Source organism: Diospyros lotus, chromosome 13 (assembly GCF_014633365.1).
Source record: "Diospyros lotus cultivar Yz01 chromosome 13, ASM1463336v1, whole genome shotgun sequence".
In the NCBI taxonomy this organism is placed as follows: Eukaryota; Viridiplantae; Streptophyta; class Magnoliopsida; order Ericales; family Ebenaceae; genus Diospyros; species Diospyros lotus.
The window spans coordinates 8262164-8285536 of NC_068350.1; the positions used below are offsets into that span (position 1 = coordinate 8262164).

Below are 23373 nucleotides of genomic sequence, written 5' to 3' on the forward strand. Positions count from 1 at the left end.
ATTCTTTAAACCTTATTTAATGACAAGTTTTATGTTTAATTTAATTTGCAATATGATTTGAATTGAACATATAAATATCCTTTAGTATAATAAGGAGTGGATACCATTCTTAATTGTTAAGAATAATCGAGATGGATAATCCACAATACGTTATACTATAAATATGTTCCTGACCATAGAGTTCCTAACTTGGATAATTAGTAACTCGCAAAGGCCGGCACATCGTCTTCCTCCTTGTTCGGTATAAGATACCGAAAGACAAGATTGGTGGGTCTTGTACCACTCTGTATAAGATACGGAAGGAAGATGAGGGGGTGCTCATTATAGGAACGAATTCACTGAATGAGACTATTAATATTGAATCACATGGGTTTTATCTCACGGGTCAATGATTTAATATTAACTATGGATTTGCATCAGTCATTAGACCTGAGATGACATGGATATCTGTGTGTTGGTAGATTAGGATATCAACGATATTATATTGTTGTCCTAATCAAGGATAGCCGTACGTATTTTTGTGCCTAGTTCAGTGACACACGAGGTATGTGTGCATCAGACATGGAATCTATCATCTTGAGATATACGAGGAGGATATCCTATCCGATCTAGTGGTCACTTGACGATAAATCCTTGGCCGAGGTAATATGACGACGGAATTTGGATTCCGTAGAGGTTGTGTCATATTAGTCGAGTGTGATTATTGGATTTGGTCATACGACGAGATCGAGAGATTTGACCTACTGACCGTGATCTCATATCTCGTCAGGATATAGTATGATAGAGAGACTGTATTGCAGGGCACCGTAGTGTAAGGTTCATATTCTCGCTTTACATTAAATTGGATAATCATGACATATTGCTAGATGTCACTCATGTTTTACGAGAATTGATTAATTCTCGTTGCCAATTTAATTGTGAACCCAGAAAGTCCCACCCAATAGAAATCATTTTAAAAGAAAAAAGGGGCAAATTTAGTAATTATGGAATTACTAAATTATAAGTGCAATTATTTAAGAAAAAAGAATAATTAAATAAGTAATATGATTATTTATTTAATTATTAATTTGGATTGGGCTTTTTGCTAGCACCTAAAGCCCGGCCCAATTAGCACTTAGGCTTTTAGGGTTTCTTGTCTATAAATATAACATTAAACCCAGAATCTGTTTAATCAATCTGTTGGATCAAAAACGAAAATTTTAGAGAAAATTTATGTGTCCCTTTTTCTCTCAAGTCTATTGAAGTCTTGACGGTTTTGGGTTGACCAACTCGGCATCTCACACGTGGGAGATATCAGGCGGGTTATCAGCTACAAAATCAGATTTCGTTTCGAGGTAACTTTTCACTTTTGTGTCTTCGATTTAACCGTAAGATTTGAAAAACGTGATACCAATAAAATCAGATTTTATTTTCCGTTGCGTATGATCAAATCATGTTTTCTAACACCACTAAGGCGGGCAACACACCCCCACATTTCCTCAATCTCTATGACTAGTCATAGACATTTGTTTCCATTCATCTCCCTCAAGCTCCCCTATCTGCACAAGAGGTTCCTCTAAATGGGCGAAGATGAATTGATCAAGTTTTCCTTATTGAGCCAAACATTCAAGCTCATTTCTCAAGGTTTGACACTTTTAAGTTGAACTTGTGGAAATTGCAAGTAGAGCCGAGATCTCTTTAGCGAGGCCTCATAGAGGGTGGTGGAAGGGTGATCAATCTTGTAGACTTTGTCATAGCGAGTATCGCGGAAAAAGGCATTTCAAATGTTATATAGGTGTGCGTCTCTTCTCCATCGTCTTTGCTAGTTCTCCAAGCCTAGACTCCAGATAGACTTGAGACCTCAACAAGGAACGTTTCGCTCTCACATTTGAATTGCTTATTCAACACGTTGAGACTATCCAATATCCTAGCTTGAACCACAAACATGTTGTCACACACTAGAAGGCCAATCATCGATGCCAGGAGGTTACGCACTAAGGATTCTCTTAATGGAGCACAAGTGGTCCCCTGTAATAGTGCGACAATAGTCATATTGACTGATACACCCTACAGTCTCAAAGCAACATTCTTGAAGCGGTGCAAATACTGCCTCATCATTTTTCTTGGCTGTTAACAAATGCTTAACAAATGAACAAGACTCATTCTTCTTGGAACTCTTGGGGCAGATGTTAGCAAAAAATCTCACCGCAATTGCCCATATGAGAAGATGAACCCAGTAGGAAGATCACAAAACAAACCATAGGCCCGGTCTACCAAGGTTAAAGGAAATATATGGAAAACCATGACATTTTCCCATCTATGCCTGAGTGCGAGGGACTCGAATTGCAAGACATGTTGAGCGAAGTTCCCCTTCCCAAAACAGGCAACCAAAGGAGCTCAAACCCTTGGGGAAATAGTTGCTCTAGTAAATTAGTTGTAAATGGCAGACCCACACCGGGCAGGACAGTCATTTCCACCTTGTGGGTTCGTCCGACTCCTTTTCCCCTCATGATCGTGGGGGGCTTGACGGGCGCTTTTTCATGTGCAATAGGCTAATAGCTTTTCCAGTCCGTCTTCACCTTTTAATGCATCCCTCCTTAGTGGTAAGCATAGAAAGATATAGCCCCTGGGACACGTAAGCTGGAATGTACAGTTGTTACTCGACTTGGATAGGATTTTTCTCCTCTCAAGACCACACTCTTTAATGCTGAGGGCAACCCCATGGTGGGAGGACATACCATAAGAAATAGGAAATATTAACCAACGCCTGACAAGTCTCTTCATAATTTCTCATCAACTCAACGTAATTTCTCTCAAGCTCCTAAAATTTGGCAAACATGATGACTTGCAGTGTTGTCTCTGTTGTGGGCTCTAAGGCTTGCACTAGGGTCATGGTACAGTTCGACTGCGATATGTGATGGAATTTAGAGAAGATGAATGGTGCTTTACTCTGGGGTTGATAGGGGCCTAGTGTAGGTAGTACACTCCTTAGGATGTGTCAGGGTAGAGTTAAATCTATCCTTGGATCCCTAGACATTTGTGTTGCGAGGGGACGACATGAGGTTGCTCCGATAAACCTACGTATGATAGCTTTTTGGGCGAAACTTGTAGCGACGCAGGTTGACCTGTCCTAACCTGGGACATCTCTTTTTGCTATTGTGATTACTATTTGGCGCAGGCAAACATTGGTTTCCTTACCATCTTGGAGACTTTTGGCCCATTTTTCATAGATGGTGCTAAATTATCGTTGTCGTAATACAACAATTGAAATTTATTTTTCTAGAAAGAAACTCAGTTGGGGGTTGGTAGAGCTAAGACAACAAGGAAGCAGGAGGGTAACTGGTGCTGGCAAGTGGCATGAGGCAAAGATGAGAGTTGTCTAGGGAATAGCTCAATATGTTATCTAATATAGTAGTGAAAAAACCTCAATAGTCGCTCTAAGAGGTCTCTCGAAAGGTCTTCGGTTGATGTTTGGACCCGAAAGGTCTTCGAATTAGGCACCAAAGAGGTATGACTCTTGGAGAGCTGGGTTTGTTTCCGGGAGGTGCAGCAAGCTCTAAAAGGTCTTTTGAAGGATTAGGGGTCTTTCGATGGACCAAAGGGTCTTCAAGCTTGTAAGACAAAAGCAGTTAGAAGGCATGTGGGGATCTCTCCGACACCGACCCTCTGATACCTAAGTTAGGTGTAGCCATGAGGATGGAAAGACGATGCAGATGCAGTGTGGTGTGCAACTAAGGGCTTCGAAAAAGATAAGACTCTTTGGAAAGGTAAAAGTGTAAGTTTGGTCAAGGCCTAGGTCTTTGGAGATTCCTTTTAGTCACCGGTTCGAAAGGTATTTATAGTTATATAAAGATTAGGACACGTGGCATGCTAGGACATGTGGCACATATGCACAAAGACTCATGGTAGGACCCTTCGTGAGAGGGTACAGGTCTTCAGGTTTCCTGGGTTAGGATCAAAAGGCCAGAAAATGTCTCCCAAAAAACTAGTTTTCGAAGATAGGAGGCCCCAAATAAGAGTATGCCAAGTTATCCAAATGTAACCTAAGTCAAGGCATGGGTGAATTCCTTCCAAGGGCTTATGAGGGTGGATTAGGCCGAAAGTTGGTCTAAGTGCATTAGCTAGGCCTTCGAGGAAGCATGACCCTGAAGGCTTTCCCGACAAGGCCTTTGAGGAGCATTACCCGAAGGCTCTTCCAAGAGATGGCAACATCCCCATGGAAGACATGTTTTCGAAAGGTCCCAAAGAGTGTGCCACAACAATATAAATATACAAAACTACACCATATGCTCACAATCAAATATATAAATATATATATATACATATGTATAATGGACACATGACAATAAGTGACTTTGATAATTTAAAATAAAAATAAAATTATATCTCTACTCACTATTATGCATTTATATTCCACGTATGATAGGTAAAACATGATTAGCCTATAACTAATTAAATTAAAAATATTTAAAACATATATGTGATATTATTTAAAAAATAATAAACGAGCGTGGGTAAAATAAGTATTCTGTCCTTATATGTAATCAGTCCAACAAAAATAAAGTGACGAGAGTGATAGCATATAAACCTGTAATTTAGAATAAACTATGAGTGCTGATTGTTAAATAAATATATCATAATAGAATAAAGATGCCATTACAATAGTGATTTTATTAATTAAACAAAATAGAATAAAAATAAAATTCAACTCCAAAAAGAAAAAGCTCGTAATAGAATTACCCTTGGAGTTGGACAGAATGAAAGAAAGCTCAACAAGTGTTCGACCCACCATGGCTGCGGGGAAGAAGCAAATACCACTCATGGCCGTTGCCTCCTTCCCACCGATCATATAACTAATTTTCAATTGCGATTTCTCTCTCTCTCTCTCTCTATTTGGTCGTAGCTTTCGCTTCACACCCACATGCATCAAACCAACAACAACAACAACAACAACAATTCACTTCACATTACGCGAAAACTTTGATTGCATTGCAAGGACCTTCTCTCTCACTCTTCCGTTTTGAAGTTTCCATTTCAATCAATCCTGATCCATCTTCATCACCTCGAATTCGACCTCTCAAATCTGGCACAGTTTTGAACCATGAAGCAATTGCATAAACAGTCGGGTGCAAAGCGCGACGAAGAGGTCCCATCGCCCCAATCGATCCCTTACTCGCCCAAAGCGCTGAAACACCCCAGATCTTTCTCCAGATCCATCAATTACATCCTCAAGGAACAAAGGCTTCTCTTCGTTCTTGTGGGTGTTCTCATCGGCTCCACGTTCTTCGTCTTCCAGCCGACCCTTTCCCGGCTGGGTCCCTCCCAACCCCATCCGCGGGTACCCAGATCGTTTTTGCCGACAAATCGCGAGTCGACTTCGGCTTCGATTTCGAATCCGAGGAACTTTGGAGTTGGGAAGGCTGCTGGGAGAGTGCCGGTGGGCGTTGGCCGGAGGCGGTTAAGAATTGTGGTCACTGGCGGTGCGGGATTCGTGGGTAGCCATTTGGTTGATAAGCTACTTGCTAGAGGCGATGATGTGATCGTGATCGATAATTTCTTCACCGGGAGGAAAGAGAACGTGATGCACCATTTTGGGAACCCGAGGTTCGAACTCATCAGGCATGATGTGGTTGAGCCGATTTTGTTGGAGGTGGATCAGATCTATCACTTGGCTTGCCCTGCCTCTCCAGTTCACTACAAGTACAATCCTGTCAAGACTATCATATCCTTACTGGTTCTTAATTCCGAAACATGACTTTGATTCTTTGCAATTTTAAATTTTTTGTTGGATTTTTTGTGTATTTGGTTTTTTATTGGGTTTAATGTTGTTTGAAATCCGTGACTGAGATTACAAGACAAATGTGATGGGTACCCTTAATATGTTGGGTCTTGCAAAGCGAATTGGAGCGAGGTTTTTGCTCACGAGTACTAGTGAAGTTTATGGGGATCCCCTTGAGCACCCTCAGAAAGAGACATACTGGGGACATGTAAATCCTATTGGTGAGCTGTGTTCAGGATATTACTTTCTCTGTTTCTTTGGATTCACGCTTCTCCACATTTCTGTGATTCAAATCTCAAAGCCCTTCTTAACGTCTCCTAGGAGTTAGGAGCTGCTATGATGAAGGCAAACGAACTGCCGAAACCTTGACAATGGATTATCATCGAGGGGCAGGTGTAGAGGTAGTACTTTCTGATATTTGCATGTACTTGTTGAATTTGAGACGGGAAAGAGTATTTTTGAAGTTTTCATTTTAATACATCAGGTTTCTACGACTTGATTCTCAAATCTAATAAGCTAGATAAGTTAGAGAAAATGCTTAAAATTTTTGTAAATGCCTCATTAACCCTTGTAATTGACCTTATATCCTCACAAGATGTTGGACTGGAAATTAAGGGATTTTTTCTCTTTACACTAATATACCAAGCATAGTCAACCCCACAGTGAGATAAAGCTTGATATGTTGTACTACAACACTAAGCCTTAATCTCATTAGGTGATATTCACTACATGGATTCTAATTTGCAAATTATGTCTGTCTACCGTGTATATCCATGGCCATATCTTCTGTAAGGTTGTTATATTTCATGTCATGCCTCAAGGTGTTTACCCCTTTTTTGCCTTTCTCTGCCTTTTTCTATTACAAACTTCTTCTACTTGTTTACTGTCCACATAGTGGCATTTAGTGGTCTTTTTTTTTTTAATCACATATCCAAAGTATCTTAATTGTGTCTTATGCATCTTTGTTTTAGTAAGCAGTGCTCCAACATTTTTATAGACAATCTCTTTTGTAATTTAATTTTTTATATAATTGTACATTTTGTTCTAAGATATGCATCTCAATTAAACTTGTAAATTGTACATGGTATTTGACTTCCTAACATTCTATGTCATACAATAAAGTTGATCTTATGGTTATTCAATTAATTTTCTTGTTTAAGCTTTAAAGGAAATATTGCCGGAACACATTCCATTTCCATATAAGTTTCTATGCCTATATCATATCAATTAGGAATGAAAACCATTTATAAATACCAATAAATTCATAAATCCATGTGAAATCTTTTAAAGCTTCTCTGGAATGGTCCTCTGAACATAGAGCTAGAATAAAGTTTATAACACTCATCTGTCACAACCCAAAGTGTGGGTCCATGACTGCCGCTGACCCTGAGGCATGTGTGGGGCTCACAATGGGTTCGCAAGCCTACTGTAGATCGTATCAATGGATAGGATCAATCAGATGAACGACTGGATAAAGCCCTACTGAATGCATATGGCAACACAAGATAAGATGAATGACTGGTTGGCCCAAAATTCAGGGCATAACATTCTTTGCCCAGCTATATGCTGGACATCACCCACTTGTATTCTTTTATCTCCATATTTTGGCTACACGTTTTCTCTGTCTAGTGGTATGTAATTGGTTTCATCTTGCAAAACATATTACTTCAGAATTTTTGGTCTTCCGATTGTAGTTTGAATTCATGTGACTTTTGGTTAAGGATCTGGCATTTTGTCATTAACAGAGTACTTTGACCAACAATATTAAAAAACCCAGAAAAAGAAGGTAATAGCCACTGAAGAAGTTTGTCTAAAGAGAAAGTGATTGAGGTTTCAGAAAATGTTAGAAATGATGAGGAAAGTCAAAGTGCCTCAGCACATGTGAAGAAGGATGCACTTTCCTACTCACCCAAGTAGCCTGCTGCAAAATTTAATTGTGGGTTCTGAGAAACAGAAAGAAATTTAATTGTGGGTTGTTATGTTGATTGGTTGCTAAACATCAAATCTAGGCAATACATAGTGCATAGTGTGATGAATTAATTGTTATTCACATTTCTGCAAATTTAAGTTAACAATTTAAAATTGACTTAATCCTGGTTTTTTCTCTCTGAAGGTGCGAATTGCACGGATCTTCAATACATATGGTCCCCGAATGTGTCTGGATGATGGCCGTGTTGTGAGCAATTTTGTTGCACAGGTTTGATCTTTTGAACCAACTTCTCCCTTTGCCTAGACATATGCACATATAGACACACACACACATACAGAGATCATGATTAAGATTCTTTCTTTGACCAATGTTCAGTAGGTTTTTGTATGAAAAAAAGTGGATAAGAAAATATATAATTCATGCCAATTTCTGATACCTGCAACTATCTCATGCAGGCCATCCGCAAGCAACCATTGACTGTATATGGTGATGGAAAACAAACACGGAGTTTCCAATATGTATCTGACTTGGTATGTCATCTCCTTTTTAACATTTTTATTTTATTCATATGATTGCCTTTTTCTTTTTGGAGTCTTGTAATTGCCAGAGCTGTTCATTAGAATGTCTAGCTCAGTATAGCTTGGTTTCTAATTTTCTAATTATCTTCACAAGTCAGTCAGTGAAAATAGTCTCTATTGCGGAAGTTGTGGTTACTAAATTTTTTTCCAATGTCCCATTAACTTTCACTATATCTGTGTGGTTATAAGGAAAAAGGGGATTAATGCATTAGCAGTTTTGATTAAATGGTAAACCCCTAGGCTGGGGTGGGAGGGCTCCTATAGTCACCACCAAGTAAGGTTGCTGCATTAGGCTCTTATTTTCGCTTTTTAATAGTCCAAACTAATTATCAGTACCAACAATGACAAAAACAATCCCAAGCCTTAACCCCACTAGGTGGGGTTCTACATGAATTTTAGGGGCTGTTTTAGTTGTGGAAAATCATTTTACAGTTTTCTATGAAATTTCTGTTTTTCATTTTCCATAGGAAATTTGAAAAACGCTTTCAAATGTTAGATTTCATACAGAAACTAGTTTCCAATCTACAAAATTGGAGCATATGTTCAAAAAAGAGTGATGTTTAAATTTTTGTTGTGTAACTTGTGTTAGAGAAGGATATGGAGATGATTTAGGGAAAATTCTTGGAAAAAATGCATTTCCAAATCTCCAAATTAGTAAGGAAAACTTAGAGAGCTCATTTTTTAGATGTTCTCCAAGTTTAGTTCAATTTTTGAAAACTGCATTTTCCAAATCTCCATTTTCTATTTGGAAAATTTTTATGTTCGAATAAGTTCTCTAAATTTTCGTTTTCTGTGGAGTAATTTTCTGGAAAACGGTACCAGTTTTCCACAGCTAAACAGCTCCTTAGCTTTCTATCCCTATCCACGTCCATATCTTTTCTAAAGCCATTATCCCTATGTCATGTTTAAGTATTTCCCACCAAGTTTTCTTTAATTTTCCCCTACCTCTTTAATGCAAATTTCTATCATTCCATCCACTTACCTCATGTGCATTCCAAATTAGCTTAACCGCATCTCGTGCATCAGCACCTTCTCTTCAATAGGCATCACTCCAATATTTTACACATAAACTAGTTTCTAAGTTTATTGCTTCTTGTATGGTCGCATATCTACTGTAACCCTCTCTTCTTAATTATGCTCATATTTTGCACATGTTAGTTCTTAACTGCTTATATTCTAAGGTCGTACAATAAAGACAGTCTTATAGCTGTTTGATAAAACTGCCCTTTTATCTTTAAAGGGATTTTACAATCACATTAAATAGTGGATGCCTTCTCCATATTAACAATCATGTCTTGATTCTGTGTGTCATCCTCAACAATATCCATTCTAAACTAATTTTCATTACCCTGAATTTGTTTTACTTTTTTAGATGTCTGATCTCATTTACCACATCAAATTTGATCTCTCTCTCTCTCTCTCTCTATATATATATATATATACACAGTAATCTATCTATCTATCTAGATCTATGTGTGTGTGTGCATGATAACCAAATTTTTTGTACCAAATTTTTTGTCTGTTGGACTTGTAAAATGTGAAGTGAATAGTCATAGTGAAGGTAAGAGGGAATGTATTGCTTGGATTTCTTGTGTCCTGAACAAATAAATACAAGGAGCTCACCATTCTTATTTGGGAAGGATCACCAGTAAAAAGAAGTTCAATTTTCTTCTTTCAATTTACTGTCCTTGACAATTTAAATTACGACCTTGAGGACAATTATTCCAGTGATCTGTTGACAGAAAAACTTCCCTTTATTTTTATTCTACTTAAATTTCTTAATCAACAGCATCTTTATTATGATCTTTGATCTGTGGAATTGCTTTATATTTTAGCCATCTTAGCGTGCCTAGTTAAATGTGAACTTTGGTTTCACCCTGGGGAATTCAGAAAAACATGAATGTGCACTTTTTTGTGCTGTAATACTTCAAAGTGAACCTTTGAGATTTGCTAGTATGCTTGCAAACCTGAATATCCCTTGTTTAAGGATATTTGCTCTGCTCTAAAGCTTTGAGCATAAAATATGTAGTTGTATATTTCTAAAGGAGCACATCCACCCATTTTTTAGTAACTGCTACAATAACTTGCTCTCATGTGATATTGGGTGCAAATTGACTCTAAACACCATTTATAATATGAGTAGCAAAAGAGGGAGAGGAAAACCAATGAAAACTTAGTGTTGGTGTGAAACTCTTACACATGACATAGGATATAATGGCCTTATAGAGGATATGGCCATGGATAGAGACGATTAGAGATTTAGAATTTATGTAGTTGACCTCACTTAGTGGGATTAAAGCTTGTGAATATTGTTGGTACTATTTATAACATGAGTCTTCAACTAAAAATAATATTTTAAGTAAAGTTTTGGGCTCCTAAGACCATATAATATATCGAGGATATCTCCAAGACACTAGTTATGTGAAATCAGGTAACAATTGCTCCCTTATTTGAGTTCTTAGCATCCTTGCTAGGATATGGATCACAAACCGGCATGATTTTTGACCATGGTAAGTGCCATAATCTGCCACAGTAACTTGTGCGCTTGGGTCAGCTTTGATATCATCAATTCCCTCTTACAACCTCCTCAAAAAGTGCTACCTCCTCAAGTTAATTTTTAGGCTATTTGTATACCCCCCCCTCCCCCAAACACTAACCATGCAATTTGTTTGTGAGACAAGGTAAATCACCTTGTAATATACATGCTGATATTGTGTTGCACTTCTCTCCCACCAGGATAATAGGTTGTTTATCCATCAAGAACTACAATGCTTTCATTTAGCGCATCTTATTCCAAAAATTAATTGCAAAAAAGTATTATTTTATTTTATTTTTTTCCCCAGAAAGTAATAGTATAACTTATGCTTATATTCTAACCAGTCGAATTAGCAGAAATGATATTGAAGCACAGTTGTTAGAATCTTACGATTCACGATTCGAATCGCACGATTCGACTCGATTCATATAGAAATCGAGTCGAATCTATAGGGTGAATCTAAAATCTCTTAGAATCGTACGATTCACGATTCGAATCGTACGATTCGACTCGATTCATATAGAAATCGAGTCGAATTTATAGGGTGAATCAAAAATCCCTTAGAATCAACTATGAATCGGATGAATCGACCGTGAATCGCATGAATAGCACGATTCGTCCGATTCATCCAATTCGTGCAACTTCATCTGCATGTGCGCTTTAATCAAATATTCATTCGATTTGGCTATCTTTGAAAACAAAGAAGATGATGAAAATGATAATGCTCTTGAACTTGAAAATGAAGATTTTTGATAACTAGTGAAGATTATGGACAATGGAGTTTATTAGTAACCTTATAGTTATAGGGTTTTTTTTTTTTTTTTTTCTAGCTTGTTATTTTGAAAGTGGCTTGGTTTGGTGCAATTTGAATTTAAAGACAACATAAATATACTTTTGCCTTTTGGTATAATTTTAAACTTAGCAAATATATTTAGAAGTTTATTTATCTATTTATATTTAAAAGAATTGATCATGGTGGGCACATTATTTATTTTCTATAGATATATATTATTTATAATTGAAATTGAGAATGTGTACCGAATCTTACGATTCGATTCGATTCTCGATTCACGATTCATAAAATAAGCATTTCGATTCTTGATTCGAATCTCGATTTAACAACTATGTATTGAAGTAATATTGTAGCCTGGCAAGCCTAAAGTTTAAAAAGCATTGAATAGACAGGATATTTTCCTTGTTAAGATGATCTCTGAGAAAATAACAAAACTCCTCTCATTTTCAGGTTGATGGACTGATGGCCTTAATGGAAGGCGAGCATATTGGGCCATTTAACTTGGGCAATCCAGGGGAATTCACCATGATAGAGCTTGCTGAGGTTTGTTGACTTCGAATTACTGAAGAATTGTTTGTCCCTTTTGCTATGACCGGATAATTTTCATGGTTTAAAGTTATTTTCTTTCTCAAATATAGGTTGTGAAAGAAACCATTGATTCCAGTGCGACAATAGAATTCAGACCAAACACTGCTGATGATCCGCATAAGAGGAAACCAGATATTACAAAAGCAAAGGACCTTTTGAACTGGCAGCCAAAGGTATCACTTCGTGAGGGACTACCTCTTATGGTGGCTGATTTCCAAAATCGCATCTTGAATGAGGATGAAGGAAAAGGGAACAAGTAGAAATGTCAGCCAGCAAAGCCAGGATGTATAGAGTAACAAGTATGTTTAAAGTTGTTCAGTCAGCTCGTTAATATCTTTGATCCGTATTGTGATCCCATTCGTTTATTTACTACCTGCAATGATTCCTTAATAGGTTGCACAATTTTGAACATGTTTCTGGTATCTAGATTTTTGTTCTTTTGAGATGTCAATTTAATTTGAGCACCCCTTTTGGCACGATTTTGTAATATTGTAATGGCTGTACTGAGTCAGCAATTTGTAGTTTTTTAAAATTTTATAATGGGTGGAAACTATGATGTCATTGTTCGATATATGACCTCATCCTCTTATCTTGATCAGTTATCTGTTTGTCAGTCTGGGAAAGAAAAAAGGATTGTGATAATGTCTTTGCCCACTACCATTCGCTTATTGAACTAGCCTACTATCGAAAGTGGAATATGAACAACCTAAAAGACCAGTTATGCATGTACTGTAGGAAGAAGTTGAAGCCACATTACCTCCAGAAAATCAATCATGTGAATCTAAATTGGCGTGCCATGAAATTTTGGCCTCTTATATTTACTGTATTTTATGTTTGTAACTCTTTGTATGTACCCTGGTTAACAATTTAACATAGCCCCCCAAAGGCAGTTGAAGTTTGCCCCTGGCTCTATTATCATTTATAATTGTGTGAAGTTTGTATATTGCTCTTGAACATGCTTTACAACTCCCTCCAATTCCTTTTACTTTTTCTTTTGAATGTGCAATTAGTCTATTTTTCATTCATAATATGAGAGCACAACTGGGTAATTTCCTTGCTAGGATTTTGATTCCTCTAAATGTGATTGGCATCTGCAGCAATTTCGGTGTCCAAACTCAAATCTTTTCTGCTTAATTAGCAGCGTGCAGAGTCTATTTTCTTTTTGCCCATGTTACCCTGAACAATACTTAAAAAGATCAGTTATGTGGACTTATTTGCAGCATTTGCGAAAGATTCTGGATTTGATATCAACAGCAACAACAATCACAGGCTGTAACCCCTCTATTCTGGATTTGATATCACTTTAATTTTTTCCAATTTGTCTCAAGTATTCAGTTTCGCTTTCATTTTTTTTTTTCGTGTTCAATTATTGACAGAGTTCTTGTCTTCGAGACCGCTGATTAGGTCCCTTGCTAGTACCGACTGAATGTTGTAGAGAGTTTTATCTTCACCAAATGGGTTGAGGGCTTTACTTTTCTATTTCTTCTTCTTTATAATATATATTGTTGAAATTCTTTGTTGTAAAGTTTGTTAGATAATCAATCCCATAATTTATGGGATTGATTGATTTATGTAAATTAGTAATTGATATAATTAATATTCTTTTTTTTCCCTAGTTCTAAAGATTTGATTGATTTCTTTCTCCTATATATATTGTAATTAAATGGAAGAAAAATAATATATCAAGTTTTCTCACAATTATTCATGGTATCACAGCAACCCTAAACACTTCTTGTTCTTCTTATAGTTGTTCTAGGTCAATTTTTTATCTATTGCTTTTTCTAGCAACATTTTACATTACTTATTTCGACAGTATTTATTAGTCATCATAGCTTTTATTTCATTCTAACTAGCAATATCAAATTGGAAACATGTCAAACGCCAACGAATCCTCAATTGAAACTTCAAAATCTTCCTCCTCAAATGTTGAAACTGTTATATACAACAACAATAGGGTGACTTGTCAAACTACTTATCCGCACCCATCATCATCTACAAATTGAATGGGTGAAACTATATCCAATGGTCTTAATCCTTCATGTTTCATGTCTGCAACAAGGAGGAAGAATATTATCTCACTAGAAATATCATCAAACCAGATGAAAAATGTATTAATTATTGGATTTGGAAGAGAGATAACAGTCAGGTTATGTCCTGGCTAATAAATTCCATGGAGCCTCGCATATGAGAAAATTTTCTCTTATATGAAACTATTGCAGAAGTCTGAGACGCTGCAAAAAACACTTGTTCACACAAAGACAACACTCTTGAACTGGTGACAATTGAGGGCATGATGCACAATCTTCAACAAGGTGATTTATCTATGATTGAGTATTACAACACACTCCTTCAAAACTGGCAACAATTGGATGCTTTTGAAAAATATTCTTGGGAAACCACCACTGATCTCAAACTCTACAAGATGATTATAGAAAATGTGAGGGTCTACTTATTTTGCTTGATTCAAGTCTTGATGTAGTAAGTAGAAGGATATTTAGTACAAAACCACTGCCAAGCTTATAGGAAGCTTTCTCTGAGGTTCGAAGGAAAAAGAATAGATGCCAATTGATGCTGGGGATAGAAAAATTAACTATTGGTGGTGAATCATTAGCCTTGGCTGTCCAAAACCACTAATAACCACAAAAAAGAGGAAGGTCATGGTGTGAACATTGCCACCATCCTGGTCATACAAAAGAAATATGTTAGTAACTCCATGGAAAACTTGTTGATTGAAAGCCAAAGACAACAGCACAAAAGGAAAATCGAGGCAACATGGCTGACAGTTCAAAACAACTTGCAAACTTTAGCAAAGAGGAACTTGATGGACTGAGACAGCTACTACAAGCACAACAAAACCTACCAGTTGTTGGATCAAGTTTCATAGCTCAAAAGGTGATTTTCTTAAGGCTTTAACTATGAAACAAGAGCATTATAAATCTTGGATTGTCGACTCCGATGATTCTAATCACATGACAGGAGATAGGCGAGTTTTCAACACATATTCTCCTTGTAACGAAGCTCTTACAATTAGAATTGCATATGATTCTTTGGCAAAAGTTAAAGGGACTAGTTCAATTGCGGTATTTAGGGACACAACACTCAAATTTGTATTATATGTTCCTAATCTAGATTGCAACTTGCTCTCCATAAATAAAATCATCCAAGAACTTAACTGTATAGCTAATTTGTTTTCCTCATGCATGTAAATTTCAGAATTTGACTTCGAGGAGGATGATTGATAGTGCTAGGAGTCATGCCGAGCTCTATCATCTTAAGGTTCAACCAGATTCTATGAGGCAATCTCATTTAGGAGTGAATTAACCTATTTTTTTTCAAACTAATTCTTGTGTGTTTGTTAATGAGTTGAAAAATGAGAGTGACAGGTTGGTCATGATGTGGAATTACAGGCTAGGCCACCCAAGTTTTCTGTACTTATCTAAACTTTTCCCAAATTTATTTAAAAATAAAAGTGTTATTTCTTTTCAATGTGAAACTTGTCAATTTGCAAAACACTCTCGTAGTTCATACCTAATTTAGCCGTACAAATCATCAAAACCCTTTTCTATGATCCATAATGATGTTTGGGGCCCATCTCAAGTTCCAAATATCACAGTAGTTCAGTGGTTTATCTCTTTCATAGATAATCACACATGACTCACATGGATTTTTCTCATGAAAAATAAATCAGAAGTTCCTCAAATATTTGAGAATTTCAAAACAATAATCAAAGATAAATTTCAAACTTTCATTCAAATACTTAGAACTGACAATGGAAGAGAGTTATTTAATTCTAGTCTTGGCTCATACCTATCAACTGAGGGAATCATACACCAAAGTTCCTGTGTAGATATATCTCAGTAAAATGGGATAACTGAGAGAAAGAATATACGCTTTCTGGACATTGCCAGGTCTCTGTTGTTTTCATCTAATGTTCCAAAACATTTTTAGGGGTGAGAGGCTGTTCTTACAACAGCATACCTAATCAATCGGCTTTCATCCAAAGTTTTAGATTTCTCCACTCCACATCAAGTATTCTTATAACACTTCCCTCAAAGTCAATTGATTTCCTCTCCTCCTCCAAAGATATTTGGGTGTACTGTGTTTGTTTATATCCACCAACAACATCGAACCAAACTTGACTCTCGATCCTTCAAATGTATCTTTATAGGGCACTCTTCCAACCAAAAGGGTTATAAATGTTTCTGTCCTGACAACCAAAGGTTTTATCACACCATGGATGTCACATTTTTTGAAACAAAACCCTATTATCCCAAAACCAATATTTAGGGGGAGAGTTCTAGTCAGAGTTAACAAGAATATTAGTTTTTCTTGGATAACATAGATTGCACACTACCTTAAATTGCACCTTCTCCAAGTGTCCAAATTGAACCTGAACCAAAATCAACCGATTCTTTATGTCCCAAGTTAAGTGTCTACCATAAAAAATGAGAAAACCGAAGAAATTAGAGACTCTAGCAAATTCATCATTATTGTCAGCATTTGAATTTGAGGTAAAAATCCCTACATCTGACTTGCAGACTATGGAGGAAAATTCTACAAGTACTAGTTTAAGTGATCATGATAATTCCGATGAAAACTTACCATTGCACTCAAGAAATGAGTGAGAGAATGCAAAAGTAGGCCATTGTACCTTATTGGCAGTTATGTGAGTTATGAGGGCCTATCTTTATCTTACCAAGCATTCACCAACAAAATCAATTCTATCTACATTCCTAATTCAATCCAAGACACCATGGCTAACCCAGAATGGAAGAAGACAGATAATGAGGAAGTTAATGCTTTGGTGAAGAATGATACTTGGGAAATTACTAATTTGCCTCATGGAAAGAATTTGATCGAGTGCAAATGGATCTTCACTGTAAAAACAAAGGCAGATGGTAGCATTGAGAGATACAAGGCTCGGTTGGTAGCTAAGGGATTTACTCAAACCTATGGCATAGATTATGAGGAAACCTTTGCTCCAGTTGCAAAACTCAACACTATTCGAATACTCCTATCTTTTGCAGTAAATTTGGATTACCCTCCATCAACTAAATGTCAAGAATGCATTATTGAACGGGAATCTAAAAGAAGAGGTCTATATGGACATTTTCCAAGGATTACAAAACTCATCAAACGTCAACAAAGTGTGTCAACTAAAGAAATCACTTTATGGTCTAAAACAATCACCCTGAGCTTGGTTTGAGAGATTTATCAATGTTGTAAAAAGTAATGGGTATATTTAAGGACAGTCTGATCACACAATATTTGTAAAACATTCTTCAGATGGATTGATTTCTGTGTTGATGATATAGTTCTAACAAGGGATTATGTTGAGGAGTTTCCAAGAGTCAAAGAATTTCTAGCTAGAGAATTTGAGATTAAAGATCTAGGGAGACTCAAATACTTCTTGGGAATAGAAGTGGCTAGGTCTAAGCAAGGCATTATAGTTTCTCAAAGAAAGTATGTACTAGATCTTCTTAAAGAAACAAGTATGCTTGGTTGTAAACATGCAGAGACACCTATGAACTACATTACCAAACTTGGTTTAAATAAAGAGTAGAGAAGGGAAGATATCAAAGACTTGTAGAAAAGTTGATCTATCTATCACATACTAGGCCTAGCATAGCATTCTCAGTAAGTGTTGTTAGCTAGTTCATGAACAACTCTACTGAAGAACACATGACAATGGTGTACAAAATCTTGAGATACTTGAAAATGACTCCAGGAAAGGGATTATTATTCAGAAAAAACTCAAGTAGGAAAGTGGAATTGTATTTTGATGCAGACTGGGCAGGGTCAATCTCAGATAGACAATCCACTTCTGGATAATGTACCTATGTTTGGAGAAATCTAACAACATGGAGAAGTAAAAAGCAAGCTATGGTAGCTAGGAGTAGTGTAGAAGCGGAATTTCGAACTATGGCTCATGGTATTTGTGAAGAAATTTGGGTGAAAAGAGTATTAGGCGAGTTGAAGATACCTTCTGAGGGATCAATTCAGTTACTGTGTGATAATCAATTTGCCATTAGCATTACCAAAAGTTCAGTTCATTATGACAGGATAAAGAATGTGGAAATAGGTTGACATTTCATCAAAGAAAAAATAGAAGGTGATGTAATCAAACCTGTTTACATTCATTCTAATTTACATACTACTGATATCCTTACTAAAGCACTTCCAATGGCATATTTTGAAAATCTGAGGTGCAAGCTATGTATGATAAATATTTACAACCCAACTTGAGTGGGAGTGTTGGAATTCTTTGCTGTAAAGTTTGTTGGATAATCAATTGTACAATCTATGGGTTGATTATCAATTATCTCATAATCTATGGGATTAATTATATCTTATCTCACAATCTATGGAATTGATTATCAATTATCCCATAATTTATGAGATTGGTTATATCTGATCTAAAAATGTATGGGATTGATTATAATCAATCTTAATTGTTGGAATTGATTGATTGATGTAAATTAGTAATTGACGTAATTAATATTCATTTTTTCCTTAGTTGTAGGGATTTAATTGATTTCTTTCTCCTATATCTATTGTAATCAAGTGATAGAGAAATAATATACCAAGTTTTCTTACAATTGTTCATATATATATATATATATATATTTGCAGATTTTTGTAAACAATTGCTACTGTGAAAGTTGATATTAGATTTAGAAAGGGATGAAAGAGACAAGCGATCTCATTTCCTGACTCTTGACGTAGACGATCCTCTAGTGAGAATGTTTACTTATTTCCTAAGCCATATGGAAATATTGAGCAGAGTTTCTCGATTAGATTAATTGTTTACCCTTGCTAGCTAAAAAAGTCTGGGTTTCCTTTCACTAGATAGATATACTGATGCCACAATAGTAGGATGTTATTGATTGCTAATTGCTATTATCCTTTTGGATATAGAAGCTCTTGTGAGGTTTCCAAATATTGTGCCCAAAGGAAATATAAAGACAGTATCTGTTCTTGATGAGTAGGTTGGCATCGCCAGTGGGCTCAACTTTGGACAGGGAATGAGATACCATAGCTTTAAGAAAGTGAAAGGGCTAAGACAACCAATTTTCCCAATACCAACAGGACCATGATTGTGATATTCAGACCCCATTATTTACTGATTATTGTCCGTTTGCCAAAGAGGCATGAAAGCTCCATTCCCGGTCCAGACTAACCACTTCCGCCCATTGATTTTGTTCCCTTTACCTCAGGAGAAGATTACATAAAGTAGTTCTATAAAGTGAACCAGTCATAACTCGATCTCACATGATCTCACATTAGGAGTTTAATCAAGAGGTTTTGGATATATTACTTAGTCTTGTGAACCCATACATCACCTTCAGCTAACACTTTCGGTAAAAACAAGCGGTGTTACGAAACTAGAGCATACTCCTTGTTTCTTACTTTTCTACCCATAGATGAGAAATCAAAAAGATATCAAAATGCCTCTCTGTGGAAGAGAATTAAGGATTGTCAAGTCGATCAAGGGTGAAAATTTGCTTGTATAATTTGTCTGATGCCAGTCTCATTAGATGTCTCATGTTAATGATATGTAGAGATTTGGGACTCATGGATTAGATAAAAGGTTAGTAGCATACTGTGCTAAAACGGGAATGCTCAGGAAAATTTAGGATATTGAAAGCAAAACCAGTGAGGATTAATCCAACTAACAAATCCAAGGATGATTGATTGAAGCAAGTTTTTACGAGAGAGTGTTTGGAACAGTGAAAGAGTCGTATCGAACTCCAACTCGGACTCTTTAAAGGTTGGCAGGAATATAAAGGAGATGGAAAGAGAGCAAAAGAAGAGAAGAAAAGACAGAGTTGTTTAGATATGTTTAGGCATCTGATTCCGTGAACTTGTGGAGAAGAATACAGATAGGCTTTGTGGGAGAGAAGCAAAGTGGCTTTCTGTCCCATTAAATCCACAGAGAGAGAGAGAGAGAGAGAGAGAGAGAATTTCCAGATGGTTTGTTTCTTCTTCTCCATCTGGGCAGCGGCAGATGGAGAATCTGATGCTCCCCTATTCTTTGATCCTGGAAGAGGCTTTGCCGTGTTGTTCATGGCTTTTGTTCCAATTCAGCTTCTGTGGGCTGCCTGCCTAACCAAATGCAAAATGAAATAAGGGCTTATTTCATCATTCCCAATGATTGCTTGTGTCCGTGAGCTTCTTCTATTTGATGTCAATCGGATTCGTAAGATAAAACTAAAATTAAACCAGGTCAAAAAAAAAAAAAGAAAAAGAAAAAAGATAGCTAAATAAATTGATCCATCACATTGTTGATTGGAATCGTTGTCTAGGTCCAAAAACGCCCCCAAATAACTCCTTCCCAAGCTTAATCAAACTTCAAAAACAACATTAATTTACATCTAGAAAAACACCTTCAAGTAGCAGCAGCAGCAGTACTGAAAATACAGAAGGGTAATCAAAGGCCCAGCCATGCATGTGCCTCTGAGGCACAAAACAATTAATAAAGATGTAGGGACATGACATGCCCAGAAATAATCTCACTGTACTCTCAGCCTGCCTGCCTCCCTCACAATTCAATATTCAACCGTTGCTTTGTCCTCTTTCTTCCTCTTCTCCCTTTGTTAAACTATCTGTAACAGCCGTAATTAATATTATTAATATTGATTACATAAGACTGACATGATCAAGCCAGCCAAACGCGTCATAAGGCGCTGCCGCCGGAGCCTGCTCTGCTTGCAGTTGCAGGAAATAATCCGCTTAAAAGGCTCTATATAAATTAATATTATCACGGATTCACGTCTCAGATGTATGATAGTGGATAATCACAAAAGTTCATAGTTCATAGTTGAAGAACCCTTGTAATATTTTTCGTTTTTTGATCATCAGTTCATAGTTCATACGGAATCTGCCAAAAGTGAGCCTGTACACCAATCGTGACATTTCAATGAGGCTTAGTGTCAAGTCGTCGTCATCACAAAGTAGTCTTAATTTGTCTCCACAGGCATGGTTAAAGGGTAAATGGGAACCACGTGGAGTTTCACAAATAATATTAGAGATTAAATTTTTATAATAGTATTTGTCTTATATGGAAAGATGTGAAGTGAGTGTCATATTCTACGTATGTATACACTGAAACCGCATTTGAGTTTATTTGGTAGACGAATCGGGAGAAGGCTGCTTATCTTTAGGACTAATCGGGCGAAACTTGGAATCTGGGTTATTAAAAAAAATAATCTTAATTTTATCAAAAAAGCTATTATATGAATTTTAATTTTTTAATTAATTTTTTAAAATAAAATTATATTTTCAATAAACTCGTTATATATTTTATTTAATCTTTTGAATAATTTGTTCTTATAGATATAGCCATCATCAGGATTATATGGAAAACGTAGTAAATTCCAGCTCTTACTTATTGTGATTTAAATTATTTTTATGTGATTTATTTTTCTAAACAATTCCTTCTAGGTAAAGATAAGAGACCTCATTTCGTCTTTAGTTTTCTTTTATTTTTTTTATTATATTGTAAATTTAGGTAATGTCTATTTTTAATAATTTAATCTTCTATGATTTACTTTCTATTTTTATAATTCAAAACAAACGTTAAAACTAAGAATGTGCAATCGGTTATAACCGAACCAAATCGATCAAATCATCTAAACTAATTAAAATAATCGAAACTGAACTAATCGAATTTTGAGCCATTGTAATCGAACCAAAAATCGAACCAAAATTTTTACCAAAAAAATCAAACCAAACCTAATAAAAAATGGCTGATTTGTCGGTTCGATTTGGTTTTTTGGTTAATAATAACAAAAAAATGGAACCGAATAACCGAAATTCTTGAAAAAAAAATAACCAAACCCAACCGAGGCTAATAATTGAACATAACTAAAAATCTTGAAGAAAATAACCGAACTGATTGAACTTATCAGTTCGGTTTACCCAAACTTTTACTCATCCCTGGTTAAAACAATCCATTTGAAATATTTTCTTTGAATGTGAGCAGGACCTAGGGAAATAATAGTTTGGAAATAACGGTTTGGTAAGGCTCGGGCAAAGGAAAATTCTATTCACAACCACTATTTTTATTTTTCGCAGTCACTAAAAATTTACATTTCTCTTTTTACCCTTTATAGCTACATTAATAATTTTTCGTAACCAAAATTTTTCAAAAATACCCTCTTCTATCACAACCATCCATACACAGTCATCCCTGAACACATTCTCAAACCCCAACAACTCGAATTCAGTGTTTGCTGACTAACTGTGTGGGTATGGGTGTGGTCCGCCTCTACAAAATCAGAGACAACGTCGCAACCGCCACCATCACAATAGACACACACACATACATATATATATACTCACACATACATATATATATATATATATATATACACACAAACACAGAGACATAGGCATGGCGGGCATTCTCACGGTACCCTGTTCATGGCCTCCTGAACCCTAGGGTTTAAGGTGCCTTGAAGGTCCCTGAACCTTGGGGTTTGGGGTGCCTTTTCGTTGGGAGGGCACCATGGAGGCAGTCACCATCAATGGGCGGTCTCTGCCGGCAGGTATGGCCGCCACCAATTGTGTGTGTGTCTATGTGTGTATATATGTATATATGTATGTGTGCGTGTATATATGTGTATGTATATGTGTATATATATATATGTATTTGTGTATGTATTCGAATGCATTCCCTTTTATCCCATGGTTGTATTTTCATCTATTTGTTTTTTTGTTTTCGCCCCATCGTATCTAACATTATTGGCTGCATCATTTTCAACGTGAATGGGACTGCATATGGCAGCTGACGACCAATTTATTGAGAGAGAAAGTGGTTGCGAGAGGGTAAAAATAAATTTTTAAATAAGAATATTTCAGATATATTTAAAAAATGATCACAAAGAGCAAAATAGATGGCTGCCAATTGAATTTTTCGACAACAAAATATAATGAGTCCTTCTATAGGGCTAGATAGGCTTATAAAATGGGGGTTAAAAGACTAAAATATCTTCGCCCATATTATATAAATACAATGTGGACGAGGATATTTTAGTCTTTTTAATTCTTATTTTATAAATTTATTTGTCAACTTATCTGACTTTTAAGAATTTATCAAATATAGTAAAATGAATTGCTGACGTGTCAAATGGTAACCGGTGCTTTGGCATGTGATTTCAGCATGGGATGGGACGGTAATTGGCAACG

The 23373-nt window shown here is 36.3% G+C and overlaps 1 protein-coding gene across 2 annotated transcripts; it reads left to right on the forward strand.

Annotated features, from left to right (window-relative positions):
* The first annotated feature begins 4725 nt into the window (after positions 1-4725).
* Positions 4726-13794, forward strand: LOC127788969 (UDP-glucuronic acid decarboxylase 1). Of its 2 annotated transcripts, XM_052317691.1 has the most exons (8): positions 4726-5706; positions 5837-5979; positions 6080-6159; positions 7872-7955; positions 8144-8218; positions 12046-12138; positions 12234-12482; positions 13404-13794. In XM_052317691.1, exons 1-7 carry the CDS (start codon positions 5081-5083, stop codon positions 12441-12443), a joined length of 1311 nt encoding a protein of 436 aa, XP_052173651.1. In that variant the 5' UTR covers positions 4726-5080; the 3' UTR covers positions 12444-12482; positions 13404-13794. The 2 variants fall into 2 exon arrangements, with proteins under 2 accessions (XP_052173651.1, XP_052173650.1); XM_052317690.1 differs by lacking the exon at positions 13404-13794 and having other exon boundaries at positions 12234-12754.
* The last annotated feature ends 9579 nt before the right edge of the window (positions 13795-23373 follow it).

What these genes read in the sequence shown, in the direction of transcription:
- LOC127788969 (XM_052317691.1), top strand. Translation starts at nt 5,081, where the DNA reads ATGAAGCAATTGCATAAACAGTCGGGTGCAAAGCGCGACGAAGAGGTC. An exon ending in ATCGAGGGGCAGGTGTAGAG is followed by an intron (nt 6,160 to 7,871) that starts GTAGTACTTTCT and finishes TTCTCTCTGAAG; the next exon opens with GTGCGAATTGCACGGATCTT. An exon ending in CCATGATAGAGCTTGCTGAG is followed by an intron (nt 12,139 to 12,233) that starts GTTTGTTGACTT and finishes TCTCAAATATAG; the next exon opens with GTTGTGAAAGAAACCATTGA.